The following is a 14,680-nucleotide window of genomic DNA, read 5'->3' on the forward strand; positions in this document are numbered from 1 at the left end:
TATAACACATCTTCAGGCCACCACTGGGAAGTTTGGCTATCTCTACAGAAGCAAACACACACACACACTGACTGCTTGTCAATCCATATTATCATCATTTCACACAGCTGCACAGCTGGTTCTGTGCACATAACAGTCCCAATAAGTGCAAATGCCTGTATCAGTCCGTAGTTAGAAAGGGGTATTTTATGTGCTTAGGACAAGTCTGCATATATTGCAGCTGACATTTTAAAGCATGAGTACTGCATTCAGAAGAATTCTTCTGTTACAAACTCATGTAGAAATGAATATGAGCTCTTAGAAGGAAATTACCTGCACAAAGTATAACTTTGTTAAATGAATCATTAAAAAAAAACCCTGCATGAAGGTAACTATCATTAATCTAAAATGGTGGGGACACATATCAAGACAAATCAATATCTTCAAATCAGCAAAGTACTCATTTTCAGTAAGAGTTCAAACACGACAATTTATTTCAGTAAATATTCTGAACCTAATTGACTTAAATGGACCTAGGTGTTTCCAGAGGCAAAAAAAGATCAGGATGCCATTACCACATACTTTAACTGTTTATTTATTCCCTGCCTAGGAAGCCTGATTTAGGAGCTATAAAATGCAATCAGTACACAAACCAGAAGCTGGAATCATCTGCTAATGGAACTTTTAATTGAGAAGTGACCACTGGCGTGAGGTAATTCTTTCCATGTAGAATTGCTTGCAGAGACCTTTGTGCACTTTATCACAGTAAACAATCACTAACATATGCATTAAAGAAAATTTAAATACATTATGACCCAATAAATATCACAATCAATCAATACAATCATTTCCCTCTCAAAGATTTAGTGTTTAAAATACCACACTTTTAGTAGTCTTTTAGTGCTAGACACATATTTATAAATGCTGGTACTAGGTTTAGTCATTTGTAATGAAAAGATAATTGGTTATGTGAAAGAAACTAGTAGAAAGAAGACTACCAGTTGGGTTAACCATTTTAAAAATAAATTTAGATTAGGAAATAATAAAAATCTATTGAACAACATTGAATTCTCAAACTTCTGAATCATTAGCTACTGCATATTACTTGGAAATGATTTAGCTGCATTACAGAAGTACACATTTCTTTACACCATTAACAACATGCAAAGACTTTAATCAACATAGCTACAGCAAATAACTGAAATGAAAGGTCAAATACAGTTTACCTAATGAAATTAAGGTATTTTGGGGTTTTCTTTTAGGAGAACTTAAAACTCTACAAAAAGGATTTGGATTTTTATTTGATAATTGTTTCAGGTAAGAAGAATGAACCACGGAAGTTATGACCCAGGTCCTCCAAGCACAAGACAGGCTCAGAACACTACCTACTCCAAATTTAGGATGGCTCTTGTTACCTTTAGGACTGCCCACTCTTCTGGCAGGACACCTGCTCCCTTGACAGCTGCATGACACAAAAATTCAGTAATTTCCCTACTGCAAAAATGCAGTACTGGGGGAAGCTTTTACTTGTCATGAAACTCTTAAAAGCCACAGGAGTCCTGTCACACACACACACAAAGGAAAGGTGGCAATTAAGGCTGTCACCTGATTAAAGGAATCTTAGCTTATTAGTCATATGAGCTTTAGTCAATTGCTTAAGGGCACAATCCTATGCATGTTTAGACAGAAAAACATTCCCACAACTTCCAGCATTCCCCAGCCAGGACTTTTTTCTGTCTAAACATGCATAGGATTGCGCCCTAAATCAAGTTTCCATGCAAGAAAAAGAGAGTTCTGAAGCAAAAGGCATATTTTGTTTCTAGATGATGCATGTGTAGCATCATCCTAGCAGAGGCACTCCCTGCTGTGAGAGAGGGAAGACGGAATGCAGCCTTTCCCAACCTGGAGCCTACCAGATGTGTTGGATTTAAAACTCCCACCACTTTAAAATCTGCTGCTCAATTAATCCAATTAATCTGCTGCTTAGTTAATCCCCTATCAACCTTCTCGGTCACTGAGGGCATCCGAGGGCATAGTCCTGGTGGTTCCACATAGACCTCTCCGATTGGAGTCCACCAGGGGAAGAGCCTTCAGTGTGGTAGCCCCCCTCCTATGGAATTCCCTGCCTTTATTGGTCAGGCAGGCGCCAACTTTGTATTCCTTTCGGTGTCTCCTGAAAACGCCATCGTTCCTGGAAGCCTTCCCTGGATGACCAGCCATGGTTTACTTTGCATTTAGTTGTTTGTTTTTAAAAATCTATTTTAGTGCGTTTGTATTCTGTTTTTATTTTATTTTATCTTGTACACTGCTCCAGCATTTTGAATGGGGAGCAGTATATAAATATTGTAAATAAATAAATAAATATTATTTTAGTCAATGAAAATGTTTCAAAATCAGGGCCATAGCTCAGTGTGATAGAGCACATGCTTTGCATGAAGAAGGTCCCAGGTCTGATCCTTGGTTTCTCCAGGTAGGGCGAGGAAAGAATCCTACCTGAAACTCCTGAGGGCCGTTGCCATACAGTCAATGTCGACAATATTGGGCTAGATGGACCAATGGCAGCTTCCTATGTACTCTAACCAAATTATCAATAAAGGTTGCAATTCTCTACCCTCTAACCTGGGAGTAAGCTCCACTAACCTCAATGGGCCTTATTTCTGGGTTGGCATGTATACAAGTCCTTCGTAAATATTTGCAAGCCTTGTGAAGACATCATAGTGAATAGTGAAGACATCTACTTCACAGATATAAATAGTGAAGACATCTACTTCACAGATATATTTTAGGGTGATGGGGTTAATAACTTTCTTTCCCCTAAGAGACGTAAGTAGTTCTTTCAGGACCTGAAGAACATTGAAAAACAATTGCATTCACAACAGTTAAGGGTTTTTAAAAGTTTTATTATTATATATTGAAAGCGATTAAATGCAATCTCTTCAAATGGAGCGAGAAGCACCAGAACATTTATTGCAAGTGAGAGAAATTCAACACTATTTATTTATTACATTTCTATGTCGCCCATAGCCAAAGCTCTCCCTAACTAAAACATACTTGACTGAAGGGCTATCTAAACTCAGAATATATGTAAATTATTCGATTTTAATGTATTTGTTTTCTGATAACATTGTGACATATAGAGTTCTCAGCAGCAATACTCTTTGCCTTTTTGTTTTATACAAATAAGAAATTGCTTAGATGCCAGACTGCTTCCTTTGCAACATATGAAATTTATTTACACAAAGGCTTTTATTTAACATACTGCTGCATTTTAGAAATTATTTGCAAATGGATGAAATGGAGGCATTTTTATAAATGGATGAATAAGTATTCAACAAGGTCTTCAACTAAAGCCACAAATCTGGCAGGGACAGACTAGTAAGGCAGGGATTCAATAGCAAGGCCGTGCCTTATCTTGCTGTTGAATTCATCAACTTTCCAAACGTGCCAGTTAAAGGATATTTCTGCACCTGGGTGCAGCTAATTATTAAATAACACAGTCATTTTGTACCTTGTGTAAACACAGGACTTGCACAGAAATAGCTTGCTGCTTTCAAAATGATAGGCAACTGGGTTCCCTCTAATTTCAAAGTATACAGCAACATTATTTAGTCTTTCGCAACCAGAAGTCAAGCTTCTTCTTTTTCTTTTATACTTTTAAGCAGTTAATATCCAGGCAAAATGCAATGGCTTCTGCGTTTCAGCTGTTGGCAAGGTAAGTTTTTTTACAACCTGAATAGTTTTCCAAGTCTGAGTTACAGGTAGCTGCATATATAAACACCAGTGCGTGGAGGTTTTAAGCGAACTAGATGTTCTGGTAAGGGTCATTTCACATACCATATTGAAGCAAACCCAGACTCAGCAGGGAGCTGCTACTCATTTAGACTACCTGATGAGTACGGCTTTATTCAGCCCTATTCAGGCATTCCATTGGGTGACAGCAGGACTGAACTAGCTGGCCCCACATCCACCATCATGGCCCCTGCAAGTCCCAGCTACATACATTGCTTCCATACATTGGGGTGAATGTTCTGAAGCAAGGAGCCTGCTTTAATGCATGGGGAACCTACACAGGATCTAGAATTTTGAGCATGCAGGATTCTAAATTGTTTGGGCAGCCTACATGCATAGGACTTCTCCCTGTGATGGAAGGAATGGAGCCAATGGCTGTGTTTCTGCTCTCACACACAATGGGGAACATGTAAGAATATCTGAATAGCACCTAAGACACCTGGTTGCAAAGGCACATCTATGGAGCTCACAATTTACATTTTTAGATGGACACTTTTAAAAAAAATGTACACCTAAGAATGTAATGTGTGAAATGGCCCTAATGCACCTTTCCCACTCAGCGCAACCTGAGGTATTGTGTGGGAACATACTGAATTGACTGAAAGTTAAAAGGGCATCTGGGACTCTAGGGAAGTAGAAAGGCTGTGATCAGTAATAGAATCTTGCTCATATCATGGTTCTGTGCTCTTCCCGACTGTGGAATGCCCTCCCCTTGGAGGCCCGACTGGTGCCGCTGATTTTATTCCGGTGCCAAGTGAAAACATGGCTTTAAACAAAGCTTTTAATGGCTGAATTCACTAGGCACATTGTTTTAACTGTTTTAATAGGTTTACTGCTTTTAAATTATATATTGTTTTAACTTGGGACCACAATACCTGACGGAACGCCTCTCCCGACGTGAATATACCCGGTCACTATGTTCAACATCTAAGGTCCTCCTCCGGGTGCCTACTCCGAGAGAGGCTCGGAGTGTGGCAACGAGGGATAGGGCCTTTTCGGTGGTGGCCCCCAGACTGTGGAATGATCTCCCTGATGAGTCTCGCCTGGAACCAATGCTGCTATCTTTCCGGCGCCAGGTTAAGACTTTCCTCTTTGCCCAGGCATATGGCGGCACATCCTAATTACCCACATGTTTAGTTTTTAATCGGTTTTTAATGCTTTATGTGTGTATGTTCTGTGTTTTAGAGTTTTAAATTTTGTATACTTGTTTTTACCTCAATTTTAGAATTTCTGTAAACCGCCCAGAGAGCCCTCGCTATGGGAGCGGTATATAAGTTTAATAAATAAAATAAATAAACTTGGTTTATGGTTTAATTTGTTTTTAGCTGTGTATATTTACTGTTTTTATACTGTATGCTTTTATTTGTATGCCGCCCTGAGATCTTATTGATATAGGGTGGGATATGTTTTAAACAAACAAATACATAAATAAATAAATAAATAAATAAATAAATAAATAAATGTATCACAGGCAAGAGCAAATGCTGCCAAAAAAGCATCTTAATAAAAACCAAACTGATTTTTTCTTTACTTTGGACTGTGAACAGGTCTGAGATCCCATGAAAAGAAGCCATATCCATGCTGCAAAGTTTAGCATCATGTTAGTGCATTATTCTGGTAGTAAGACAATTTGCATGATACAGACATTTATTTGCAGCTTTAAAACAATGATGCTTCAGACTCTGTGGTCTATAAATTGCTTAGATGGACTTTCTTTCAGTCGAACCCACTTACAAAGACATTATTATTATTATTATTATTATTATTATTATTATTATTATTATTATTATCTGAAATGCCATATTGGACTAATGTGTGCAGCTTTTCACTTATACCTGGAACTATTTATGGACTCAGAATGTAAAAATATATAGAATGCAACTATCTGCCTACACTACAAATGACAAAACAACAGTGCCATTAAAATGAAAATGTTCTTCTCCTGAAACAAAGAAGGAATGTATGTAAAGAAACCGTTTATTGTTTCCCAGTTTCTCTCCATTTCTGAGAACTCACATACAAATCCCCATTTCTGTTCCATGTTGTAGCATTCAAGCACTTATGTATACATATACATTATTATTATTTTTACCTTTCCAAGCATCCTCCCAAGGAAATAGTAGTGCCTTGCATAAGAATCTCCAACAAGCATCTGTGCAGCAGGATTAGGGTAAAGCAGTCCTTCATTAGTAGTCTTAAAAAAACCCTGGTTAGGGTTAAATCCTGATTTAAGTAGTTCATTCAGAAATTCTCGGAATATTCCTCCTCCATCGATACCAGCCTCATCAAGACCATGGGCATTAAGTAAATGAACACGAATTCGTTTTTTCAAATCAGGTTCTGGAGAAATGACCAAAAAAAGTAATACACCACACACCCTTTATACATCCATTCATTTAGAAACAACTTCCTGAAGGAATATCAAGCAGTTAAGAGCCTAAAGCATTAGCAAAATATTAAATCTAAAGGTAGTTTGTCTCAACTTGTCAATACCTTCCTTAAAACCCAATAAACTGCATAGTACAATTACTTCTTGTTGGTTATTTATAGGAGACACCCCATTCCCAAAGCAGTTCCTTTAAAACCACATTGTGAAGTCTTTTGAGTGGAGCAGGTTCCCATATAGAGATGACCAGTGTTAGGAGCCCCACTAAAAGAATAGTTTTTAAAATGTGGATTTGGAGTCAGGCAGTGCAAATTTTTCTGCATTGCTGGTTGCTCTCGAATGATGAACAGTTTATATGCAGAAAGAACATTCATGTAGCCTGATTTAAAGTGGCTACCATGAAGGGTTCATATATACCTCTCCTATATGCATCACCACATTGTATTAGACTTCAAGGGCTTAGGTCTACCTCCTTTTATATCCAATTCTTTATTTTTGCCCAGAAATTCCCTTGACTCACTGAATAAGGTGATTCCATTTTATTGCTCCCTGAACTTTAGTGTTTCAACAACGCCTATGTAGCCAAAAAATTTTTTGACAGAGAGCAAGCCTAGTTTTGCCATAGAAAGATTATCTTTCCCTTTCAGTCTGAAACACTGAGCAAACCTGTCTGTTATTGTTCTGATCTGGAGCTTTTTCAACTAACCACAATTGCTTGCCCAGCCACCCATAGGCTGTTCCATAGTCAAGTTTCTTAAATATTTGAAATTCTACCAAAAGAAATTCTACCCAGCCACAATATAATTTATATGACCATCTAAAAATGTGACACAAGGTCTGGTAGTGGGGGGGGGGCAGAACTTCTATGGCCCCAAGGTCTACATGCAATGGTGGTTTGGGGGGCTGCATACATGCATGCATGCATACACACAAACAAACACACACAGACACACACACCACCCAGTGATCCTGATAGATTGCTTTTTACTTGCTGCTGCTAGCAGTGGCAGAAAAAAGGGCTATCTGTACAAGGCTCTTATTTTTATAGTTCCCAAGACAAGCGATTTTATTACTATGAACTTATTTCAGCATTAACTGATAAACACTGTACCATTTTCAGGGGAAAGTTTGTCGTATGCATCTTCATAAATATAATTTCTTCTAATTGTGACGTTAATTCCATCCAGAAATGGACCTTCTCCTTGAACCTCCTGTTTGTCAGCATAGATCAGTCTTTGAAAGATCTTGTATAAAGTGAATAGTGAAGGGAGGGAACGTAATCCCATTTTAGTATGGATTTTCAATATGCCACAATTCCACAACATTTCAACTTGCCGTTAAAATTATGTTACACAATAATAAAATACCAGACAGTTTGTGAAGGTATGCAAGTCGGTAAACTGGAATATAGAATGGTTAAAGATAAGAACTTTAACTGCATTAAGAAACTGACATGTCATATGAATGGAAATTTAAAGTTATAATTCTATTTTGTACAGCTTCTAAGTCTCTCACCAATGCTAAGCAACACGTTTTCCATTCATTTATCATTGTCCTTTTGGGAAACAGTGATTTATTTCTCCTTCATTTCCTTGATGGTACTAGTGCACATTGATGGCACCACCATTCTGGGAATTCAGTTTGCTAATTAGCTGAAAGCTGGAGAGCCAACAAAAGAACCTTATAAAGTTGTTTTTGTTGCTGGTTTTTAAATGAAAATGATGAAGTGAGCCCCTTTTAAACGGAAGACATCTGCGGAATACTTCAAAGGAGTGGTGATTTTCAAAGTTATAACCAAACTACAGGCTGAGGTCAGGATCTCCAAAAATGCACAATCTATTTTAGAAACCTAATAGGGCTGTATACTTGTGTATTTCAAATACTAACTGCCCCCTGCAATCAACACAACAAATGACTTTTGAAACACAGGGAAGGTATTCAGCTGTGATCACATATGTAGGGTTGCATCAAGTTTTACGCTAGATCAATGGCTCTGGCGAAATTGGATTTCTCCACACCCTCCTTCTCATGGCAGCCCCTCCAGCTCCCTGGAAATAATACACATACAGTCTGGAGAACCTGCTGAATGGGGTGAGCTGTGGTGTGTGTGAGGGAGGACTCCCCCAAAATCAAGGGGAGAGGACTCCCACAAACACACCGCAAGCAGAGCCCTTTTCTCATGGTGGGCAGATCCTGGATCCGACCTATAGATGGTATGATATAGCCAATTCCATTCTGGAGATTAAGCATGGGAATTGCATCTTAGAGAGATGGTTTAAAATACAATGAGGGTGAAAGGTATGGGAAATGATGCTAAACTAATTTAGCCCATCTTCAACAGCTCACAAAGAAGGTAAGCATTCCAATTACTTTCCAGCTACCCAACATGCTTTTTGAAATGCTAAGCTTGTAGAAATTCAGTGCTTCCTTGCAAGTTTAACCATTCTTCTCTCCCAAGGAATGAACGAGCCAACAAAAGGGCAGGTACAAAGTACCGGGTGGATTGACCTCCTTGAGAGTCAAGTAGGGGAAGGAAATGCTTAGTGCAGGGGTGGGGAACGTGTGGTCCTCCAGATGTTACTGGACTGCAACTCCAATCATCCCTCACCATTGGCTATACTGGCTAAGGCCGATGGGAGTTGCAGTCCAACAAAATCTGGAGGGCTGCATCTTCCCTACTCCTGACTTCAGTGTTAAGTTCAGCTTTTCCTTTTTACCCCATTGTCTCAGTAGGTGGTCACTTGAGCTCTGGTGTCTCTTCATTCTTTTAACTGCCTGCCTCAAAAAAAGGAGAAAGAAAACTGATGAAGTATCTCTTTTTAACCTATATTTTCACTGAATATGAAAAACCAAACCAGAATATTAGACGCAAGAATATTGGCACAACGAACTGGTCTAAATTAAACCCAGGCTTATGATAACGACTAAAGTGAAAGCCCTCAGTTCTGCAACTTCTTATTAATATTAATTTCAAGAATGTAAAATAAACACTGGGATGCAGAAGAACTCTCTGTTTACAATAGAGCTCCTGAAGCCACCCTTTTCCATAATAGTCGTCTGTGCCTCCCAGCAAGTCATTCTAGAAGTGCAAGGAAACTTCAGGAGCAGCCTGCAGTGCAAGTTATGGAACTGTTGATCAGGTAAGACTAGAGATGTGAAGGCCCGGGAAAAAACCAGAAAAATTCGGAGGGGGGGGAAGTTTCCCCCATTTTTTACCAAAGCCTTTTTTTGTTTTCTGAAAAGCTGAAAAAAAATGAAGAAAAAATGGATTATGGAATGTTTCATTTTAGCATGATGTATAAGGTGCTTAAGACAAGGTGTTTATATATGCCTTCTCCAAATGATTTCTAAAAACTATGTACAGTATCAGATTATTACAATTTCTGTGCACTGAGGACAAGCAAGTCCTAGGTTGCAAACTGAGACTACAACTCTCAAATGAAAGAGCAAGATGCATTTCTGCCTCTAGGGGTCACTGCTATTGAAGCAGAGACAAACTGATAGTAAATAGTGATAGCTATAGCTCAGAAAAAGAGTCTGATTAAATTTCATGCATATTCACTGAATCTTGCCAACCATTTTTTCTCAGTTCATTTTTATGGGAATGGGTGCTTTATGTCTGTTTGTCCCTGTGGAGGACTGGCGAAGACATAATAATTTTCTTGGTTACAAATGTTGATGGTTTCTTCTGTTGGTTTCAATTGTTTTTGCCTGCTCCTCAAAAACTGGCAAAACCAAAGATGTCCCTTACAGTTCAGGAGCTTGTAGCAACATTTGTTACAAAAAAAAGTTGTACATTATGTCCCTAAAGTAACAAAGTGACTTCAATTTGTAAAAAGTGCTAATATTGCATTTCCCCCCAATTTTATTGAAAATGTCCAATTTTTTCTGAACCGCCCACCCCAAAAAATGTGTTTTCCCCCCCATGGCTTCAAAATTTCCAAAAAATTTACATCTCTAGGTAAGACAAAAAAAAAAAACCTTGAAAGATCCAATGTGTGTCTGCACAACAAAGGATATCTTTGGATCTAGGAATTTAAAAAAAGAAAGAACCGAAAGCATACTCTGGAATACAGACATACAAAGATCGACTGACATTGAAGAACCTTTAAAATGATAACTGGAATGACAAGATCAGATAGAATGTTCTTGTGGGCAAAGGGGCACACTACCTTTCACGAAGTATGCCATGCACGATGGCATATTTACTGTCAAAAATAGAGTTAAAAAGATGAAGTACCTTTACTCTTTCTTCAAAAGGAACCACAAAAGGTAGCTCAGTCAATATTGCAAGTTGTCGTTCCTCAGATACAGAAAGAGGTGCCGGATCCAAGCCCACTGTTAAATTGGAAACGAGAGGGTACATTCAGTTTTGATGTGTAATATAACATGCTACCTTTCCACCCCGTACAAAGCACATAGATTTCCACTATACCAAGGTTACTGACTGAACGTAGCAAACATCAACTAGGATCCAAAGGTCTGTCTGGAGAGCTCGTGCTCACATCATTGTCTTGGAGTCTCTTCCTACTGAATCCTGCACACACTGAACGCCATTCCCAAAACAAGACTCACTGGGAGTAGCCTTGAGGCAAAGCAAGGAGCTGCATTTGGGAAAGGAAACTGGGTGAAGACCCACTACGTGTACAGAAGTAGGTGTGTGAGGCCATATGTCTCTTAGTGAGACCGTAAGTCTCTTTGGGTCCAGGTTATGGTCACTGGGACTTGAAATTCATTTAAACAGGACAGATGTGGACTGGGTAAAACTGAACACCTCAGATATATTTTGATGAGACCTAAAGCCAACCAATATAGTTGGAAATGAAAATTCCCAAACCAAAAAGGTGCAGGATACCCAGTATCTGGGTATATGATTAAAGATCCGTTCATAAGCACATGCAGGCAGTGTCTGCAGGAACGGTAAAATGCTTGGAAAAGCTAGTAAGCATGACTTTGATACTAAAGCAAAGATCATGCTTATAGTGACAATTCTTTGGCATATGTTTGCAGGGTAGCAGCAACTGGCTGGCCTTTTGCAGCAACCATAATCAGTTAACAGATGCTATACTTTTAAGTACCAAGTTATTTTTAACTAGAGGTATTTAGAAGTGCCTATTTAGCGGAACAAGAGCATATCAGAGCTAAGAACTTTTGGCAAATACCAATATTGTCACCCCTTGGAATTTCTGAGTGTTTTGATAACTTTCAGTAAACATTTTTAATTACAGTCAATGAATGCTATCTATTAAGCTAAGGGTTAAAAGCGTTTTAAAAACAGAAAGTGCATGTACAGCAAAGGTAAACCACTATCTAACTTCAGCAGTTCAATTATTCTGGTCAATTAGTCAATTTTATCTACATTGCCCCATCAACATTTCCATCTTTAAAGAGAAATATGGGATGGAGTCATCAATACACAGGACATTTAGAACTCAAGAGCTTGCCATTTAAGTAAATGAAAAAGCACAAATAAACATGGCCATATGTGAGTCAGTGGCTCTTTCACACTAATTGGTTTTAGCCCATATGGAGTCAAGTGGGATTAAACAAATCATAAGCACACTGTTATGCACCCGTCTTCACACAATCATGATGATCACATCTTTTTTCATTTCAAGGGCATTAAGACAGACAGAGTGGCCTTTGGAGGCTGAAGCCTTCATTTCACCAAGAAATGGATACGGATACAAAGTGCAGCCAAAGACTGATCTTGGCTATCAGAGGCAGAGAGCCTAAATGCACCAGTTGCTGGGGAACATGGGCAGGAAGGTGCTGTTGCACCCATGTCCTGCTTGTAGGTTCCTGGTCAATAGCTGGTTGGCCAGTGTGTGAACGCAGTGCTAGACTAGATGGACCTTTGATTTGATCCAGCATGACTCTTACAAGGCTATCCCCTGCCCAGGTGAGATGATGGTTCCACAGAAAAAATTCTTCCCATTTTCTCCAAAGTCTGAAACGTATACAACTGCAGACTCTCTGTGGTGACCCAACATCTTCTGAAACATATGAACTATCACCAAATTATACTGTATGGTTGGCTTTGCCAATTATTAAATTTCAACTTACCATTGGAATACTGGTCTTTTGTCGAGTGTACACGTACACACACACACACACACACACACAATTTCTTAAGGCGATCAAGAGTTTTACGGAAGTATTACCACAGGACAACATTATGAATGAAGCAAAAATCCCCCTAAATACGATATATCAATAGATTGGGAAATCTCGGAATCCGGCAACATGCTCTCCATTCATAAGATTGCTTGCGCTAATGGGCTGTACAGAAATGTAATTAATTAATTAAATAAATAAATATGTCACATCTTCAGTTTCAAAGGCAAAGTGGTAAATATATTGTCTTACCATCCAAAGTAGACTGCAATGGTCCTATTCTTCCCATTCTTCTCACTCTCCATACATGTCTGGCTGATGGCACATAAAGCTGTGTAACCTAGTAATTCATTAAATGTCATGGTTAGATATCTCAAATTAAAAGGACTAAAATATCTCCTATAATTCAATCATTGCAAGAAACACATTTTCAAATACAGTTAAGTATATATTAAAATGTCACAAAGCATGTCCTAAGAAAACTGACACGTTTTATTAAAACGTCTTAAAATAAAGTTCCACCCAAACAAAGCGAATCAAAAGTTAGTACTGAAAATGTAAGTGGGTCAATGCTCAGTCTTCTTTATTAATCATATCCCTTCTTCTCAAAAAGGCTTAGGGGGACTTTACAACCACTCCTGTTCCGCACGTTCTGATTAACGGTATAGTTGCACTGTGCCTTAAGAGTAAGAGATCAAAAGATTACAGGGGATGGGGCAGATGGCTGCAATCCTGCACACACTTACTCCTAAGTACCACTGAACTCAGTTGAACATTATTCTCAGTAAATATGCATATGATCAGACAACATACTGCCCAATACTTTGATACTATAAATATGGAACTGAAAGAAAAGGGCATCAATATTCACAATGCTTCAAGCGGTCAGGTTAACACCTGCACTAGATTTTACTAAGGTACACAACAGGTGATGATTAAGGCCAGGATTTAGAATTAAAACAAATGTAAATTTAAATCTGTACACACAGTTTGACAGAAACTTCCCATACACCCCCCCACCACAATTTTAAAAATTTAAGCAACTTAGTATTACCTTGTCTGCTCTAATATTTTCCTGTTCTGATAGCCAGTGATTTGGTGGACAGAAATTCCTTCTTGTATCTCTAGATTTCAACATTTTCACTAAGTTAGTGATTACCTGGATGGCAGAAATAGTTCAATATAGTTCAATTTAAAGCAGTATTATACAAAAAGGAAGAAAATGGCACAATACTATAGAAGCCAATACAATATATATTAATTACAGGAATGCTGCCACAGTATTATTCTCAAGGGATGCGAATCAGCAATTGAGAATTTGGACTTAGTTCACTGGATAGATTGTTACTCAAAACTGTTTCTTCCTGGAGACTACTGAAATCTCTCAACACAAAATTAGCAGGAGTTCAACTGTTATTTTGTGGAAAAATTAAGTAGATGTTTTAAATATCATAATACATGATTAAAGCTCAATGCAATGAAGTTAGGCAAGGTTTCTATAAATGTGTACAGTTCAGCAAACTGTGATTTAAGTTTCTGAGCCTTTATGAATGCAGGAACTTTTAAAAAATGCAGGGGTTTTGCAGAAGTTGAGGCCAATTTAGCCATATCTGCCTCAATTTCACCCTCCATTTTGGAGCTTCCTAAACTCTCCCCACCCCCATCAGGGATTGAAGTTTCTGAGCTGCTCTTGCTGGGCAGCTCTCTAGCGGTTTCTGACAACCCACAATAAAATCGCCCTGTCAGGTTCAGACGTCATGGCAAGTCATCCTGGGTACAGGCTACCCTAAACCACCTTACTATAAACCATGGGATTCTCAAGGTGGCTTGTCTGCAAAAAAACAACGGAAAATACACTCCAGGTTTGGACGTCACGCTAAGCCACAGTAACAAGCCACTATGGCTTAGTGTGACATGCGAACCAGGTCCATATCTGATCAGTCAAATTGACAGGTATGCCAACCCGAGTTTCAAATCAGAAACAGACACACTTCTCCTATGGTGAAAAGTTCTAAACATGACTCCTGAAAGCAAGGTTTCAGGAGGCTGGTGAATTTTCTGAGCTAATTCACAAGTGCAGGGATGGAGCTAGGGAAAACTGTAGGTACATTCTTCCCTTTTTCCTGTGACTTCCCACAGGTTCAAGTATGCATGTAATGATTGCACATGGCTAAGATTTCGGCTGAAGATCTGTAGATTACAGGACTGCACTAAACCCCTGCTCTCCTCTTGAAGTTATATCAAGTTTGAAAGCAGTACAGAAGAATTATGACAGTATGCTGAACAAGGCTGTGCCAGTGAGTTTTTCTAGTAATTACTTCAGTGGTGTGTGAATTGGTGCATTAGTGGGCAGATGCCAAAAGTAGCAAAAGAACTTAATGGACATTCAAAAGAGTTTCTTTTGCACAT

The 14,680-nt window shown here is 38.7% G+C and overlaps 2 protein-coding genes across 2 annotated transcripts in view; one reads left to right on the forward strand and one right to left on the reverse strand.

The window, feature by feature from the left end:
* The window catches only part of UBE3C (ubiquitin protein ligase E3C), a 75,233-nt gene that overhangs the window by 18,896 nt on the left and 41,657 nt on the right, over positions 1–14,680 (reverse strand). Inside the window, exons 14-18 of the mRNA XM_063125932.1 lie at positions 13,326–13,430; positions 12,524–12,611; positions 10,395–10,492; positions 7,266–7,398; positions 5,861–6,108 (exon numbers count right to left, since the gene is read on the reverse strand). Of these exons, the coding sequence (XP_062982002.1) occupies positions 5,861–6,108; positions 7,266–7,398; positions 10,395–10,492; positions 12,524–12,611; positions 13,326–13,430 (672 nt within the window). The remainder of the gene's footprint in view (positions 1–5,860; positions 6,109–7,265; positions 7,399–10,394; positions 10,493–12,523; positions 12,612–13,325; positions 13,431–14,680) is intronic.
* Positions 1–14,680, forward strand: part of LMBR1 (limb development membrane protein 1) — a 281,805-nt gene that overhangs the window by 16,481 nt on the left and 250,644 nt on the right. The window lies entirely within an intron of this gene.

This window comes from Elgaria multicarinata, chromosome 1, assembly GCF_023053635.1.
Source record: "Elgaria multicarinata webbii isolate HBS135686 ecotype San Diego chromosome 1, rElgMul1.1.pri, whole genome shotgun sequence".
Classification (NCBI taxonomy): domain Eukaryota; kingdom Metazoa; phylum Chordata; class Lepidosauria; order Squamata; family Anguidae; genus Elgaria; species Elgaria multicarinata.